The sequence below is a fragment of the Narcine bancroftii genome, chromosome 6, assembly GCF_036971445.1.
Source record: "Narcine bancroftii isolate sNarBan1 chromosome 6, sNarBan1.hap1, whole genome shotgun sequence".
NCBI classification, from domain to species: domain Eukaryota; kingdom Metazoa; phylum Chordata; class Chondrichthyes; order Torpediniformes; family Narcinidae; genus Narcine; species Narcine bancroftii.
In genome coordinates this window covers 2,817,120-2,832,468 of record NC_091474.1, presented here as the reverse complement: position 1 = coordinate 2,832,468, position 15,349 = coordinate 2,817,120, and the positions used below count along the sequence as shown (strand labels likewise).

The 15,349-nt window shown below is 37.4% G+C and overlaps 1 protein-coding gene across 1 annotated transcript in view; it reads left to right on the top strand.

The window, feature by feature from the left end:
- Window positions 1–14,877, top strand: part of slc9a8 (solute carrier family 9 member 8) — a 46,173-nt gene extending 31,296 nt beyond the window's left edge. Inside the window, exons 11-16 of the mRNA XM_069883678.1 lie at window positions 1,122–1,238; window positions 2,843–2,925; window positions 4,822–4,933; window positions 7,523–7,743; window positions 9,695–9,841; window positions 10,837–14,877. Coding sequence (XP_069739779.1) covers window positions 1,122–1,238; window positions 2,843–2,925; window positions 4,822–4,933; window positions 7,523–7,743; window positions 9,695–9,841; window positions 10,837–10,944 — 788 coding nt within the window. The 3' untranslated portion in view covers window positions 10,945–14,877. The remainder of the gene's footprint in view (window positions 1–1,121; window positions 1,239–2,842; window positions 2,926–4,821; window positions 4,934–7,522; window positions 7,744–9,694; window positions 9,842–10,836) is intronic.
- Window positions 14,878–15,349: the final 472 nt, after the last annotated feature.

The following is a 15,349-nucleotide window of genomic DNA, read 5'->3' as shown; positions in this document are numbered from 1 at the left end:
GGCTGATCTCGCCTCCTACAGTGCATCTTGGCGCCTCACAGTTCGGCGGGCAGCAACCTCTTTTGAAGAAGACTGCAGAGCCCACCTCACTGACAAAAGACAAAGGAGGAAAAACCCAACACCCAACCCACCAATTTTCCCCTGCAACCGCTGCAACCGTGCCTGCCTGTCCCGCATCGGACTTGTCAGTCACCAATGAGCCTGCAGCAGACGTGGACATACCCCTCCATTAATCTTCGTCTGCGAAGCCAAGCCAAAGAGAAGAGACATTCTCCTCTAAATAGCTCCAGTCTGCATGGCCAGATGTTGTTTATGAATGTGATCTGTGTGGATAACTGCTCAGCATTGCGGGCCACTGAACACCTTGTTTTCCATCTGGGCACCCTCCAGCCAGATGGCATTAACATTGACTTCACTGCCTTCCACTAAACCTGCTTGCCTTTTCTTTTCCCCTCCCCTTTTCCTGTCTTTCCAGTTCCTCTAACCACCCAGTCATCCCCCTCCCCCTCATTCCTGCTGTCTACTCCCTCCTTTCTCCACCTATCATCTCCTGCCTTTGCCACTCCCCCCTCCCCCTGCCACTCTGTTGTTCAGATGCATGCTGGCATTTTCTCCTACTTTGAAGGACTCAAGCCCGAAACGTCGGTTCTGTATCTTTACCGTCGCTGCATAAAGGACACGGTTTGACCTGCTGAGCTTCTCCAGCATCGTGTGTGGGTTTTTTTCAGAATTGTGGGCCTCTCAGCATTATGCCACATTGCTGAGAATGATGTGTAACAATACTGATCAGATTGGCATTTAGTGGGAATGGTAATGCATAGAAGTGGTATGTCAAACTCTTCAAGTCACCATTCCGAATCAGAAAATCCCTTGAGATCTCAATTGACGTTAATTTCGGGCCCTGTCAAAATACCCAGTGATGAAATCCCAGTGAAAGAGTGCCTGTACTGTTTTTCACTCAGCCACAACAACTGAATAATTGGATCTGATCGATGCAATGTTATGTTCTCCTCCACATGTATCATTCCATTCCTGCCCCACCTTGAGTGACTGTCATTTTAGAGTGTTACTAATGCATACAGCTTCCTATGTCAAACATTTATTTGCTCTTTTTTTTACAGGAATCATGGCTATTCTGTTTTCTGGCATAGTAATGTCACACTATGCTCACCATAACCTTTCCCCAGTGACTCAAATCCTTATGCAGCAGACATTGCGAACAGTTGCCTTTATGTGCGGTATGTACTCTTCGTGGGTGTAGCTTTTTAAATTACAAACAACCTGAATTTGAAAAACAAAGTTCCAGATACTGCAAACCTAAAATAAAATAAAAGTGCTGAAATAGATTAACAGCCTTTCTATGCAGTTAATGTTTCAGGTCAAAGAACTAACATGAAAAGTGAATTAACATTTAGGGTTAGTATAATTTGGAAAATGACAGCATATCATTCAAAATTCTCAAAGAAAGATGTAGTTGATTTGCAAAAGTGATAGTACAGGTACTCCCTGACTTATGACATACTTGACTTGCGTCCATCCACACATACAACCAAGTTTATTTCAATATATCGGAAAAAATATAAAATATATGCTGTTTATGTTGTATTTGACAAACTATAATAGGGATACAGGGATGTAAGAGCCAAAATGTGTGTACTTGCCTTATTAATAAGCATCCCGGGGTCCATAGGCTGGGCGAGGCCATGTTGATTCCTGTGTGCATGCACGGTGGGTTCACGTACGTGTGAGACTTAATATCGTCAGGCCATTTAACTCTCATACTCGCGACAACCGAACTCCAATATTATATCCCTCTTGCAGTTGGTCAAATACAATAAAAATCTAAGATGAAAAAAGATTTGATGAAAGAGTTTGCTTTAAGACTGGTATTCCACACACACGGGCAAAATTCCAACTTCCTCTATTCCAAGATGTGACTGATCCCTCTGTTCCGATTACGATCATAAGTCAGGGACTACCTGTGGTGATAGGAATGGTTTTACAAATAATGAAAGTGTAGTCATTGAGCTTCAAAGCGATGGTCCACAATCCTAATCCATTGGTGCTGCCCATGCTCATCTTTTGAGATGCTTTTATAAAGTGGATAATAATTTGAAGTCTTAAATGAACAAACCCAGTCTAGTTTTTGATTGACTGCTTATTTGAAGCTCTGATGGCCATTCTCCATAGTGGAGGAAGTTTGGCAATTTGAAGTGACCGAAAATTCTCATTTGCCACACGAAAATGCATACCTAAGCAATGTGCAGTGATTTTCCTATATATTCTAAACTAAAACGTAGATTGTAAATTCTGAGATTTGTATTGTTACCAATAAAATTCTTCTTTCCCATTAACTTCCATGATTTTTTTTTAAAAGTTTTAAATCATAATTTATGGGAAATCATAAAATTGTGCAAAATTTCAAATTTAAGTTTCCATAGGTGTCCTAGAGTTTCTGGAACAAATATGACAATGTCATTTTACGTTTGTAATGTCTAATTAATTTTGTTTCATTGCAAGTCATTGACCATTTTGCATATAATGGAGGAGCACAGGGCACACTTACCAGTGTGATTCTCAAGCTCCAAGGTTAAGACACAAGGAGAGCTACATAAATTATCCTTTTATTCCCTGGGATTAAAAAGTTTAAGTATAAAAATTATGTATCTGGATTTTAAGAACTAGATTTATAGAAACTAATTTGTCTGGTTTGTGGATATAGAACTGGATATTAGATGGTTAAAAATTAAGTATACTGTATTCATAAGAGCATTTCATTGCCTCCAACTTAATGTTTGGATCCTTTTTTATATTGTCCTAAAACCAGTCTTTGTTTTTACAGAAACTTGTGTTTTTGCTTATATTGGGCTGGCAATATTCAGTTTTCCTCACAGATTTGAGATCTCCTTTGTTATCTGGTGCATTGTGAGTATATCATATTTATATCCCTTTTTGATAAAATAATCTTAATTTTAGTACAATTTCTTATTCACGAAATTATTTGATGTTTTACTGGAACAGAATGGATTGCACTCGACAATGAAGGTTTTGCTTCCTGAACACTTTGGGGTGTATTTTAGGTGAAATTTAGGTTGCTGATCACAAAAATCACCTTAAAATTTTCCTATTGCAAGCCATTCTGTAAGATACCCCAATCTGCCTTCAGCCATGAGACCAGTGCCGCAATGCAACAGTTTGCTATTTGGAAGCCACCAGAGACGTGGAGCCTAGATGAGGCAGATGAAGATGCCACAATGCATGAACCAGATGTGGAAAAATGGTACTGATCCAGATGTTGAACCATTTATGCCTGGTTATCCTCATCTGATAACACAGCCAGAATTAAATGACCTATTCAGGGACTTGGGTTTGTCAAAACCAAAGCAGAACTACTTGGTTCAATATTGCAAGGATAGGGTTTGCTATCACCAGGTACAAATGTTTCTGTCTTGTATGAAAACTGCTTTCCTACCAGCAAAACATTTTTAAGTCAGTTGAACTAACATAATGTGTCAGCATCAAATATGATTAAACATGCTAAGTTCAATAAAAGTTAATTTATTGTTTTTTCTCCTTCCTACTTGATGCAGCAAATCTGAAACTATCTTTGTGTTCAGCTTGTAGTTGGCTATGATGCTCATCAACTTTTTTTCAGGAAGTAACCCTTTTGAAAAAAATTGTTGTCCAATGTGATTGTCAAAATATTATAAAGGCAGGGTAAATAAAGAAATCTGAGTAATTCAGAGTAAAAGAGAAGTGTCTTTGCAATCTGATCCATTTGTGAGAAGAACCAATTTGCTTGATCGGATCGACACAAAATGATTGTGCCATAAATATTATATGACCTATATTTTTTATATGATACTCTAAAAAATGTTTAATCAAATGATCTTGTTAAATATTCACTTACCTTTCAACATCTGTGTTTAGTTTTAAAATAATTGAAGAAACCTATGACCTGGCTTATTGTTTTATTTTATTTGAGCAAGGTTGTAATATTTGTCATCATTAAATATTTTGCACATTCTATTTTCAGATTTTCAACATGATGCATTTAATGTCTTTATTGTCTCCTCCCAAATCTATTTCAAGATGCACATTCGATTTGGACTTGTTTCACTCGGTGCCCTCAACTTTCCACTGCAGCATTAGGTTCTAAATAAACATTCTCTCTTCACTTCCCTCTGTCAATTAAAGACAGAATGAACAAGTCTTTCAATTTGTCAGATCTGTGCACAAATCAAGACATCACTCCTTTTTTTTACAAATATTGTTGTTTAATTCACAAGCTGTGCTCATGCATGGCAATTCAAATTCCTCAGAGATTGGTCACAATTTTTGATGGCATTGAAGTGAAGGGATACTATGTCTTTTAGATGAAACATAAATTCACCCGCTATGAGTATGGTTCAGGACTGCAGGTTCTTTATAAGAAAGCAACAATTTCAATCATGTGAGATTAACCATTCATGATTCTTTATATTTATGAGCAGATCCTGCACTTATAAAGTTGCAAATACCCATTTTATTCTCCCACTCCCCATCAGTTGGTCCAGATTCTATAATTGATGAACCAGGGCTAATTAACCTACCAATTGGTGTATCTAGGATAAAGGAAAACTGTCCTTGCTACTGCAAAACTAAACATTATTTGATCTTTAATTAAAACTTTGATTAGAAAGTTGTAAGTGCCAAAACAAAACTAATCAATTTTGTAATGGATGCAAAAGCTATTTTGGTAATGAATTGAACTATTTTTTTTTGCAAAGAATACTGTTCCTTATCCATAGTTAATTTCACCATGAAAAATTTGATTTACAGGTTCTTGTCTTATTTGGCCGAGCAGTAAATATATTTCCCCTCTCCTTCCTTCTGAACTTCTTTCGAGATCATAAAATTACACCTAAAATGATGTTTGTTATGTGGTTTAGTGGTAAGTAGATTTCAAAATTATTTTTAATTAAAATTGAAATATAACACAGAGGGATCACGGGTGATGGATATGCAAATTTTCCAGTTGACTGAGACTTACTCTTCCAATGCCTAGCTAATGCACCTGCATTAACAATACATTGTTTAAAAGACAAAAGACAGTGCAAAATGTCAAGTAATTTGAAAAAAAATCAGCATGTCGTCTTTAATTATGTAAAGTTAAGTAATTCCTGTAACATACAAAATTTAAATTCGAACCCCAGTCGCTAGCACTGTAACAGGGTCGTGCTAACTGTGCCGTCGTCATAATGAACCCGTCCACAAGTTTACAGATAAAGCCTTACTAGCATACATAATATTAATAAAGACTCTTACTGGGCACAAATAGAAAGGCACTTTGGAAGAGTTTCCCCAGCTGCGAGCAACATTAGCTGGCTCTTCATCCTGGGTGCTGCCATTTCATTCCAACGCAACTTTATTGAAACTTTCCCACCTTCCTTGTTCTGACAACTTGACTCACCTCCACTCAAGTTTCCCAGTCAGGCTCTTGGTGCACCTTCTGACCGCTGGCAATCTGACTCATCTCCATGCTAATGTCCTGGTTAAACTGGCAACCCCACTCACCTCCACACAAATTTCCTGGTCAGGCCCACCATGCACCTTCCTCACACTGACAACCCGACTCACCTCCATGCAAGTGGTGACTGCGAAATGAATGGGTGCTCACTGAGGGACATTGCTGTTCATCAAGGAAAATCTGCAAATGTCAAACAATGTCTCACCTTTTCCATCCACCTAGTCCTGTTTATTTGAAATGTTATTTATTTCCTTTTTTTGCTGGTTGTTTGAGATTCAGGTTGATTGAATTCCATATAATGGGGATTTTGCTGTGTTGTTGGAGTATTAAGGCACACAGGGAGAGTATACAAACATGAAGCATCAGATGCAGATGGCTTGATAGTGCTAGAATGTTTATCCAAGAACGTAAGAGCAGGAATAGGTGATGTTCTTATGAAAAGTGTCAGTTCCAAACATTTTTGCTTTATTACGCTAAACAGTAGCAAGATTGATCACAAAATTAATGTTTCAGGCCATTTATATAATATCTTGGGGTGTTTCACAGAAATACATTTGGACAAAGATTGAGGTAATATTAAGAAGGATAACCAAATTCATGACAAATTGAATGGGTATGAGAAAGTTTTTAAATGAAGAGAAGAAACAGATTGAGAAGAATAGTTCTTCTACCTATTCACCTTACAAATAAAATGCAGTTAAAATGGCTTAGCTACACTCATTAATATCAGGTCTTGAATGAGCACCTGGGGTGGGTGGGGGCGCAATTCATCAGACCAGACAGTTTGAAATTAATGCTTTTTGTGGATTCAAGGTCCACTCCAGAGAATTGAGCAGGTAATCTCGCCAGATATCTTAATGCATTGTACAGTGTTGGAAGTGTTTTATTTTGGATTATCTGTGGGGTAAACATGAAAGATTCCCTGGCACTCTAAGAAGAGGAATAGAAATTCCACAGCGGTTCGGGAATGCTGTCAAAGTACATTTATCCCTCAACCTAAACATTTTAAAACAATTCTTGGGCAGTTACTTCACTGCCATGAGTGGGACTGTGCCAATATTTTTAGTATTTCTTGTGATACATCTAAGTAATTTTCATAAGTATTTACCCAGAGGGTGGTGAATCTGTGGAATTCATTGCCACAGAGGGCAGTAGAGGCAGGTTCATTGAATATATTTAAGAGGGAATTAGATCTATTTATTCAGTATAAGGGAATTAGGGGTTACGGAGAGAAGGCAGGGATGGGGTACTGAACTTTAAGATCAGCCATGATCTCATTGAATGGCTGAGCAGGCTCGAAGGGCTGGATGACCTAGTCCTGCTCCTATCTTCTATGTTTCTAAATGATTGAAAAGTGCTCTGGGATTCAATGATGTGTTGAAAGATGTACTGTATAAATTCCACACTCATCCTTTCCTGTGATGAGTGGAATTACTTCATCTATTAATTTAAACATACATACAACATAGTAATAGGCCATTTTGGTCCACAGGTCTGTGTCACCCAATTTTGACCGTTTATCCTACACCTCTGGTGTGTTTGGAACGGTGGGAGGAAACCAGAGCCCCCAGATAAAACCCACATAGACACGGAGAACATACAAACCTCTTACAGACAGCGTGGGACTCGAACCCCGGTCCAGTCCCAGTTAATTTACCATTACTTATGTAAACTTCAGATGTCCCACCAATAACACAATTTTGCTGATTCTTGGATTTCAATATAAGTGGAAACAAAAGCAAACAATTAGACCTTAATTAAGTACATTATATATTGATAACTCTCGACAAAGATTTTAATGTGAGCATTTTCTAAACTTGAACTCGTGTGGGTTTGTATTGCAATTTTCAAGTTCTAAAATTTTCAAGCCAAAGTAAAGTTCTCCTTTTTCCCATTCTGATTAATTTCTCATTTGTTCTGAATAGTTCCATTTAAAATTGAAAGATACAGTAACCACTGATTTGATTCCTGTGTAAAAACTTGTGTTTAATTTACTTTTTCTTAACCTATTAGGTCTTCGTGGCGCCATTCCTTATGCTTTGAGTCTGCATTTGGAGATGGAGCCAATCGCAAAGCGCCAGTTGATTGGAACAACCACCATAATCATTGTGCTTTTCACAATCCTGGTTTTGGGTGGCGGGACAATGCCTCTGATCAGACTGATGGATATTGAGGATCCCAAAACCCGTCGAAGAAATAAGAAAGATATTACACTCAGCAAAACTGAAAAAATGGTATTTGAATGGCCTTATTTCTCTTTCTATCCCATGGTGCTCACTGTCTTGAGATGGAATCCTTGATCAGAAAGCTAGAGGCAGCCCAAGGTCAAATAGAAGAGCACAGTTAATAAAAATGTACATGAACACGTACAGTGCCCTCCATATTGTTTGGGATAAAGACACTTTGTTCCTTTATTTGCCCCTGTGCTCCACAGTTTTAAAATTGTAATCAAACAATTCACATGGGATTAAAGTGTACATTCCAGATTTTATTCAAGGTTATTTGTATATATTTTTGATTTGACCATGTAGAAACTACAGCAGTTTTTATACATTGTTCCCCCATTTCAAGGCACCATAATGTTTGGGACCTTTAGCTTTATATGTGTTTGTGATTACTCGGGAATGTTTAATTGCTTCATTGGTGCAGGGATAAGAGAGCTAGGCTGCTTCTAAGCTTTTAATCACCTTTGGAGTTTGTAATTATCATTTTTCAACCTGACGACCAGAGTGGCGCCAATGAAAGTCAAAGAACCCATTACGAGGCTGAAAAACAAGAATAAAACAGTCCGAGACATCACCCAAACCTTAGAATTACCAAAATCAACTGTTCAGAACATCATTAAGAAGAAAGAGTGTACTGGTGAGTTCAGTAATCACAAAGGGACTGGTAGCCCAAGGAAGACTCCATTACTGATGACAGAAGAATTCTCATCATAAAGAAGAAATCCCCAAATGCTTGTCCGACAGATCAGAAACACTTTTCAGGAGGCAGGTGTGGATGTGTCAATGACTTATGACTCCTGTCTGCAGAAGACTTCATGAATAGAAATATAGAGGCTATGCTGCAAGATGCAAACCACTAGTTAGCACAGAAACAGGATGGCCAGATTACAGTTTGCCAAGAAGTATTTAAAAGAGCCTGCAGAATTCTGGAAAAAAAAGTCTTGTGGACAGATGAGACCAAGATTAACCTGTATCAGAGGGCAAAGTGTGGAGATATAAAGGAACTGCCTAAGATCCAAAGCATCCCACCTCACCTGTGAAATATGGTGGTGAGGGTGTTATGGCCTGGGCATGTACAGCTAGGACTGACGCACTGATCTTCATTGATGATGTAAATGCTGATGGCAGTAGCAAAATGAATTCTGAAGTGTATAGAAACATCTGCTCAAGATCAAATTAATTGGTCGGTGCTTCATCCTACAGCAAGACAATGATCCCAAACATACTGCTAAAGCAACAAAGGAAATTTTCAAAGCGTAAAAACTGGAAAATCCTTGAATGGCCAAGTCAGTCACTTGATCTAAATCCAATTGAGCGTGCGTTCCATATGCTGAAGAGAAACCTGCAGGAACAAGCAAGAGCTGAAGCTGACTACATTTGAGGCCTGGCAGAGCATCACCAGAGAAGATGCTCAGTACCTGGTGATGTTGATGAATCAGACTTCAAGCAGTCATTCCATGCACTGGATATGCAACAGAATGCTCAACATGACTAATATGCCCTAACCCTAACCCAAACCCAAACCCAAACCCTAACCCTAACCCTTAACCGTAACCCTATGTCCCAAATATGATGGTGCCTTGAAATGAGGAATGGATGTATAAAAAGTGCTGTAATTTCTACATGGTCCAAAATGTATACAAATAAGCTTGAATAAAATCTGGAATGTGCACGTTAATTGTGAATTGATTGATTACAAATTTAAACTGGAGCATGTGGGCAAATAAAGGAAAAATGTGTCTTTGTCCTAAACATCATGGTGAGTGCTATATGTGTGAGGCTTGCAACTATGTGGAATTCAAAATTTCCTTGGCTATTTGGAATGAACTAATTTCTGAAATTATCAGAATTCAGTATTTTTTTTACATAAATTTAACTCAAAAATAATACAATTTGGAAATGAAAATAGTATTGCTGTTTTCCAAGATTGGTCATTCTCGTTGGTTTCTGTTGTTTCCAGGGTAACACCATAGAATCTGAGCATTTATCAGAATTAACAGAGGAGGAGTATGAGGCCCAGTACATCAAACGACATGACCTTAAAGGTTTCATGTGGTTGGACGCTAAATATTTTAACCCGTTCTTCACACGAAGACTCACTCCTGAGGTTGGCCATTTTAATTTTACATTGAAATAAGCTACGGTATTTCTTTGCATATATCGTAGGTCCTATCAACATTAAGTTTACTGTATCTATATCTTTTTTAAACCTGCAGGAGGTTAAAAATAATAATATCTTGCATCATAACCTAGTAAATTAATGAGGATCATTAATGCTTGTATCTATTTTTTTATTCTGAAGCAACATTCCTGTATTTGTATCATTAACTCAGTATGGTTAAATTATAATCATCTCATTTTAATATCTCTGTGAAATCACATCCCTTTTGAACCTTATGAGAAATTTTGTATCCATTATGGCCTCCTTATCTCATTCTAGCACATCAATGAATTGAATTTATAACTGGTGAACTTTACATCAGTGGTAGTAAAATGATTGAGGAAGGTTCTTGGGGATAGGATTCATACATTTCTTAAAAAGCATGGAATATCAGAAATGGCGTCGCTTTGTGCAGGGGAGATCCAAAATGAACATTTAAGTTTTGTAAGAAAGATTATTTGAATAAGGTTATTTTAGTTACTATGCTTCTGTGGCAATGTTTAATGGAGGACATATTCTTGTTTTGCATTTTTCAGTTGCCACAAAAATTCCACACACAAATCCCATGTGGTTATTTGCACGTTTAAACTTTTGGGTAGCAAGTTGATGTCATCAACTATTAAGTAGATGCTCGAAGGGAAAATTTAGTATATTTTCCAAAGTTCATTTGAGTGAACAGCAAAAATAAAATATTTAGGCTAATGGTCAGGTAGTATCATATTTAAATGAGGAAAATGTGCATTTTCATACAATTGTGCCCTTGCCTTATAAATTCACCATAAATATAGAAAAATCCAAATACAGTAGATGTTATTTTTTAATAATAATAAATTGTAAATCACAATGACAGGAACACTTAGCAACAAGACTCATTCAAAGTTTATAAAGAGACACATAGAATGCTGTTTTCCTCTTCTTAGACTTTTACTTAAATTTTTTAGGACCTCCATCATGGGAGAATACAGATGAAAACATTAACCAACAAATGGTACGAGGAAGTGCGTCAAGGACCATCAGGCTCAGAAGATGATGAACAAGAGCTGCTTTAGCACTTGCATTTGTGCAGATGTTGCATCACAGCTTGAGGTCTCATGAAGATTAAGAACAAGGGCTAACACAAGTTAGACTCCATTTATCCATGACATTGCATTCTGAGGTTCTTAAAGTGCACTTTGTGGCATTTGCAGGATATTCTGATATTTAAAAAATGTATATGATCTGTGTGAAAATATTTTGCATGTTCAGGTGATTATAAAAGTGGCCAATTAACACTGAAGGAATATCTATTTTTTTAAGTAGATAAGACTTGTATTAAACTAGGTTATGCACTTTACATTCTTGTCAACAAGATTACAGTTTTATATTCTATTCACTTTCTCTGAGATTTAAACTTGCCATTGATTTATTGTGTAGCTACTGAAAACTACTTTGGTGTAGCCTTTTCTTGAATTCTCTCTTTGATTAGATTGTTCTCAAGCTAAAACAGATGGAGGTAAAGTAGTTTAATAAATATTTGACCAGGCTGGAACAGTATACAGGTGACTAACTTTTCTGCTGTCGTTCAGAATCTTTCAGAATCGTTTTAAAATGGTGGTCCCTCTAAGCAAATGCAAAGTTTCAAAATCTCACTAAACAGGGGGTGCAGAGGTTTAAATAAAAAAAAACCATAATATCACTTGCAAGTTTTGTCTTTTAAAGTAAAACTTCAAAATAAAACTGGCTCAGACATCGCAGATATCTCAAACGGTGCAAATGCAGTAAACCCACTTAACAGCTCAAACATTGCGTCAGAATTAACTCTTCTTCCAGTGTCATGTGTTTCATTAAGTGGTTTCTGTCTAAGCAGTCTCTCTTGAACTGGAAAAAGTCATAATCCCATGTTCACTGATAAATGAACCTAGTTCCATTTCACCAATTAACTGATCTCACATTTTTTAACCATATCATCAATGGGCATGTCTTCGTCCCCCTCATTACTCTCCTCATGCTTATCCGTGTGTCACACCATTTCATCAATTTCCCCATCACTCAAGGAAAACACAACGGGAGTGCATCATTGTCAATCTTCAGCATTTCTTCAATGTCACCTGCCTCTGATGGGTTTACATTTTCTGCTGCAACACACTGGCATAGGCAGAGGTTAGCAATCATCCTTCTCTCATGACTGACATGAAAACCTTCAAAGTCTTTCACCTGTAGGCTCACTTTCATCGAACGTTGTTGACGGCCAAAGTCTATGCCAAGCATGTTTTAATGTTGCTTTAATTAGATTTCTCCATGTATTAACGTGTATAAATTCCATCCTTTAGTCTGAAAGTTTTCAAGAAGTCTGTAATCATATACCTCTGTTGACTGCATCAAGCGCACAGAAAAAATGTCCTTGTAGTTGCTCTTCATTGAGCATAAAATTCCTTGGTCTCAAGGCGGTATTAACGATGTAACATTAGGGGGAAGGTAAATGCCGAACACATTATTTCTCACAAGAACTTCAGCAGGGGGATGTGCAGAGCAATCGTCCAGGAGCAATAAAACTTTTCAGTTTTCTTCCAGGCCAGCCTCTATCATGTGCATGTGCAGTTAGTACGAAGTGGTTATTGAAGCAATCAGTAAAAATTTCTCACGAAATGTATGCTTTCCTATTGGCATAATAATGCAGAGTTAACCTTGTAACACCTTAAAGCAGCGAGAATGTTGGCTTCTTCCAAACGCTGCTAACTTTAACCCAGTGGTACTCAATCTTTTTCTTTCCACTCCCACACCACTTTAAGTATTCCCTATGCCATAAGTGCTCAGTGATTAGTAAGGGATAACTTAAGGTGGGATGTGAGTGGGAAGGAAAGGTTAAGAATCACTGCTCTAGACCCAATTGGCACTGAAATATTTTGCTTGAGAAAAATTGTCATTGGCTTATTTCCTTTGGAGTTATGAAACTGTGCACATAATGAGACAATTAGGGATGATTAAAAATAATGGTTTTCAAACTTTTTATTTCCACCCACATACCATCTTAAGCAATCCCTTACTCATCACAGAGCACCTACAACATAGGGAACACTTAAAGTGGTATGTGAGTGGGAAGAAAAAGATTGAGAACCACTGCCTTAACCTGTGTGTGCCTGCAGCATTTGCACACCCAAGAACAGTCACCCTGTCCTTAGCATCCTTGAAACCTGATGGTGCTTTTTCATCAGTGGTTGTTAATGTCTTTCTTGGAAGGTAACGCCAGCTGTTTCATCTGCATTGTAAATTTGCTTTGGGCTAAGGTTTTGATCATGTATCATTTAGGTAAATTCATCTATATAATGTTCCATAATCTGCAGCTTTTTCACCACAGATTTTAAGATATTTTATTCCGTGGCACTTGTTCAATTTTTGCAGCCAACCAAGTGAATTTTCACATTCATCCTCAAGGTTCAGTTCTTTGTGGAATTTTCAAGCTGGTTTCATTACAAGCAGACCAGTCAGTGGCATGCGTTCACTTTTTTGTTCTCGCATCCACTCAGTAAGCACTTGGTCTATATCTTTGGTTCTTTTTGCCCTATGCCGTGTCGGTGGACATCACTCTCACTGTTAAACTTCAACATCTGTTATTTTTGTTTCCTCAAATCATATATCTTCTGTTAGACGACGCACAAATACGCCATTATCAAGCTTCCACAATAACTCCCACCTTCTGCACAATTGATAATGAAAAACTCTTCCTTTTCTGAATCTCCTTTTCTACCCAAAGGGGACTCTGCAGCTCTCTTTGCCATGTTCATAGGCTTCACAGAGGGTTCCAACTGGGAGGGCAGGTGGCGATGGCGCCCGACAGGGAGTTTCTCTTATCAGGCTAATTAGTGACGGTGCGCATCACGAAAGGCCACAAATTATCCAGCAAGATGGATGATTACTTTGTCATGATTTGAAGATTTTACCTGAGTCAGTATTTTCACCTCAAACAGATCTTGAAGTAAATTCTCATTGGGTTCAAAGTTATCCTCGATGGTGCTAGTTTGCTGAATCATAATATTCTCCATAGATCTTTGTGTTTCATCTAAATCCTGAAAAACATTGGAAAAATTAAACAATTCCAGTTTGCTATTTTGAAATTTGAGCTCATTTTAAAATTGTGTGATAACTATTTGATTAATTTTTCATGACTCGCTAGCTCACTTGAAATGAATTGCTTTTGGTCATTGACTTATCATTAAAAAAAGAATAGTTTTAAAATTGGCATTGTGGATTTCAATAAACCGTTCCAGCATGGTCAAATTATTAAACTATTTTACCTCCATCATCTGTTTTAGCTGGAGAACAATCTAATCATTGAAGATACACTATGTAATGCACGGTAAACAATTGTTGATTTATAACATGACAAAGTGTTTGACTTGGGGAGAGTAATGCCATGAGAAACCTGTTAGTTTTAAATTGATTACTAATTCAACTAATGTGTGTCCACAGCAGTTTAAAATATTAAATTCTTTTTGATAAAATCAAGTCTGTGAAAATGGCACACCTTTTTTGTTATGGATCATAATCTGGAGAATGATATTTTAGAACAGATCTAATTTTTGATCTTAACCAGTAAATTCACTTGGATCTGTCTGTTTGCAGTAAACCTTAAATGGACAGTATTTGTCAGAAAGAAGAATGGTCTATGAGCAATTCCATAGGGAATCCCCAACGTAAAATTCATAAACATTTTCCAAATAAAGTGGATTTAAAAATCTTGTCATTTTTGAAGATGTACGGAACATTTAAATGTTCCGTATCAGGCAGAAATGTATTGCTTTTTTTTTAAAGTCTTTATTATCATCCAACCTCGTTCTCAGTTCAAGGTCCATTTAAAGAAAAATCAAATATTTTCTCATTGTTTACTATCTCATTTCCTGAAAGCTCAGTCGTGCTGTGATGTACATTGAGCTATTTTTGCAAAAAAAGAGGAGACTGATGTTTAAGTCAGGGTCTCGTGTAATAAAAGCTTAATTAATAATGAAGACTGTGTGGTTCACTTTGGAAAATTTGCCGGTTTCTCCAAATGGGTCCATCCAAAACTCTTAATACTTTTGATTCAAAGAGAAATGCAACTTTCTATGGTTTCCTCCTGTGACATTAATTCTTTCTATCTACAACTCCTGCTGGGGCAGTCCCAGGGCCCCATGACATGAAATGTCTGGCATTATTAGCTTAGCTGATAAATTTCCACAAGCCCTGCTGATTTCTCTAAAAACATGTGACTTTCAAGAACTAGGCAAAACAAAACCAAGATACCCAAGGGGAGAGGGTTACATCTCTGTGATTGGTCCAAAATATGGTGCAACGTGAAGACTGATCTGGTGCAGCTTAATGCTGATGAGATCATGTTTTCCACAAAGGAGGAGACTCTTGTGAGTGCTTTATATCGGGTAGCATTGGAGTATACACTAACAAACCTCCTTGATCCTCGATGGAGGTGTCTGACTTCACACC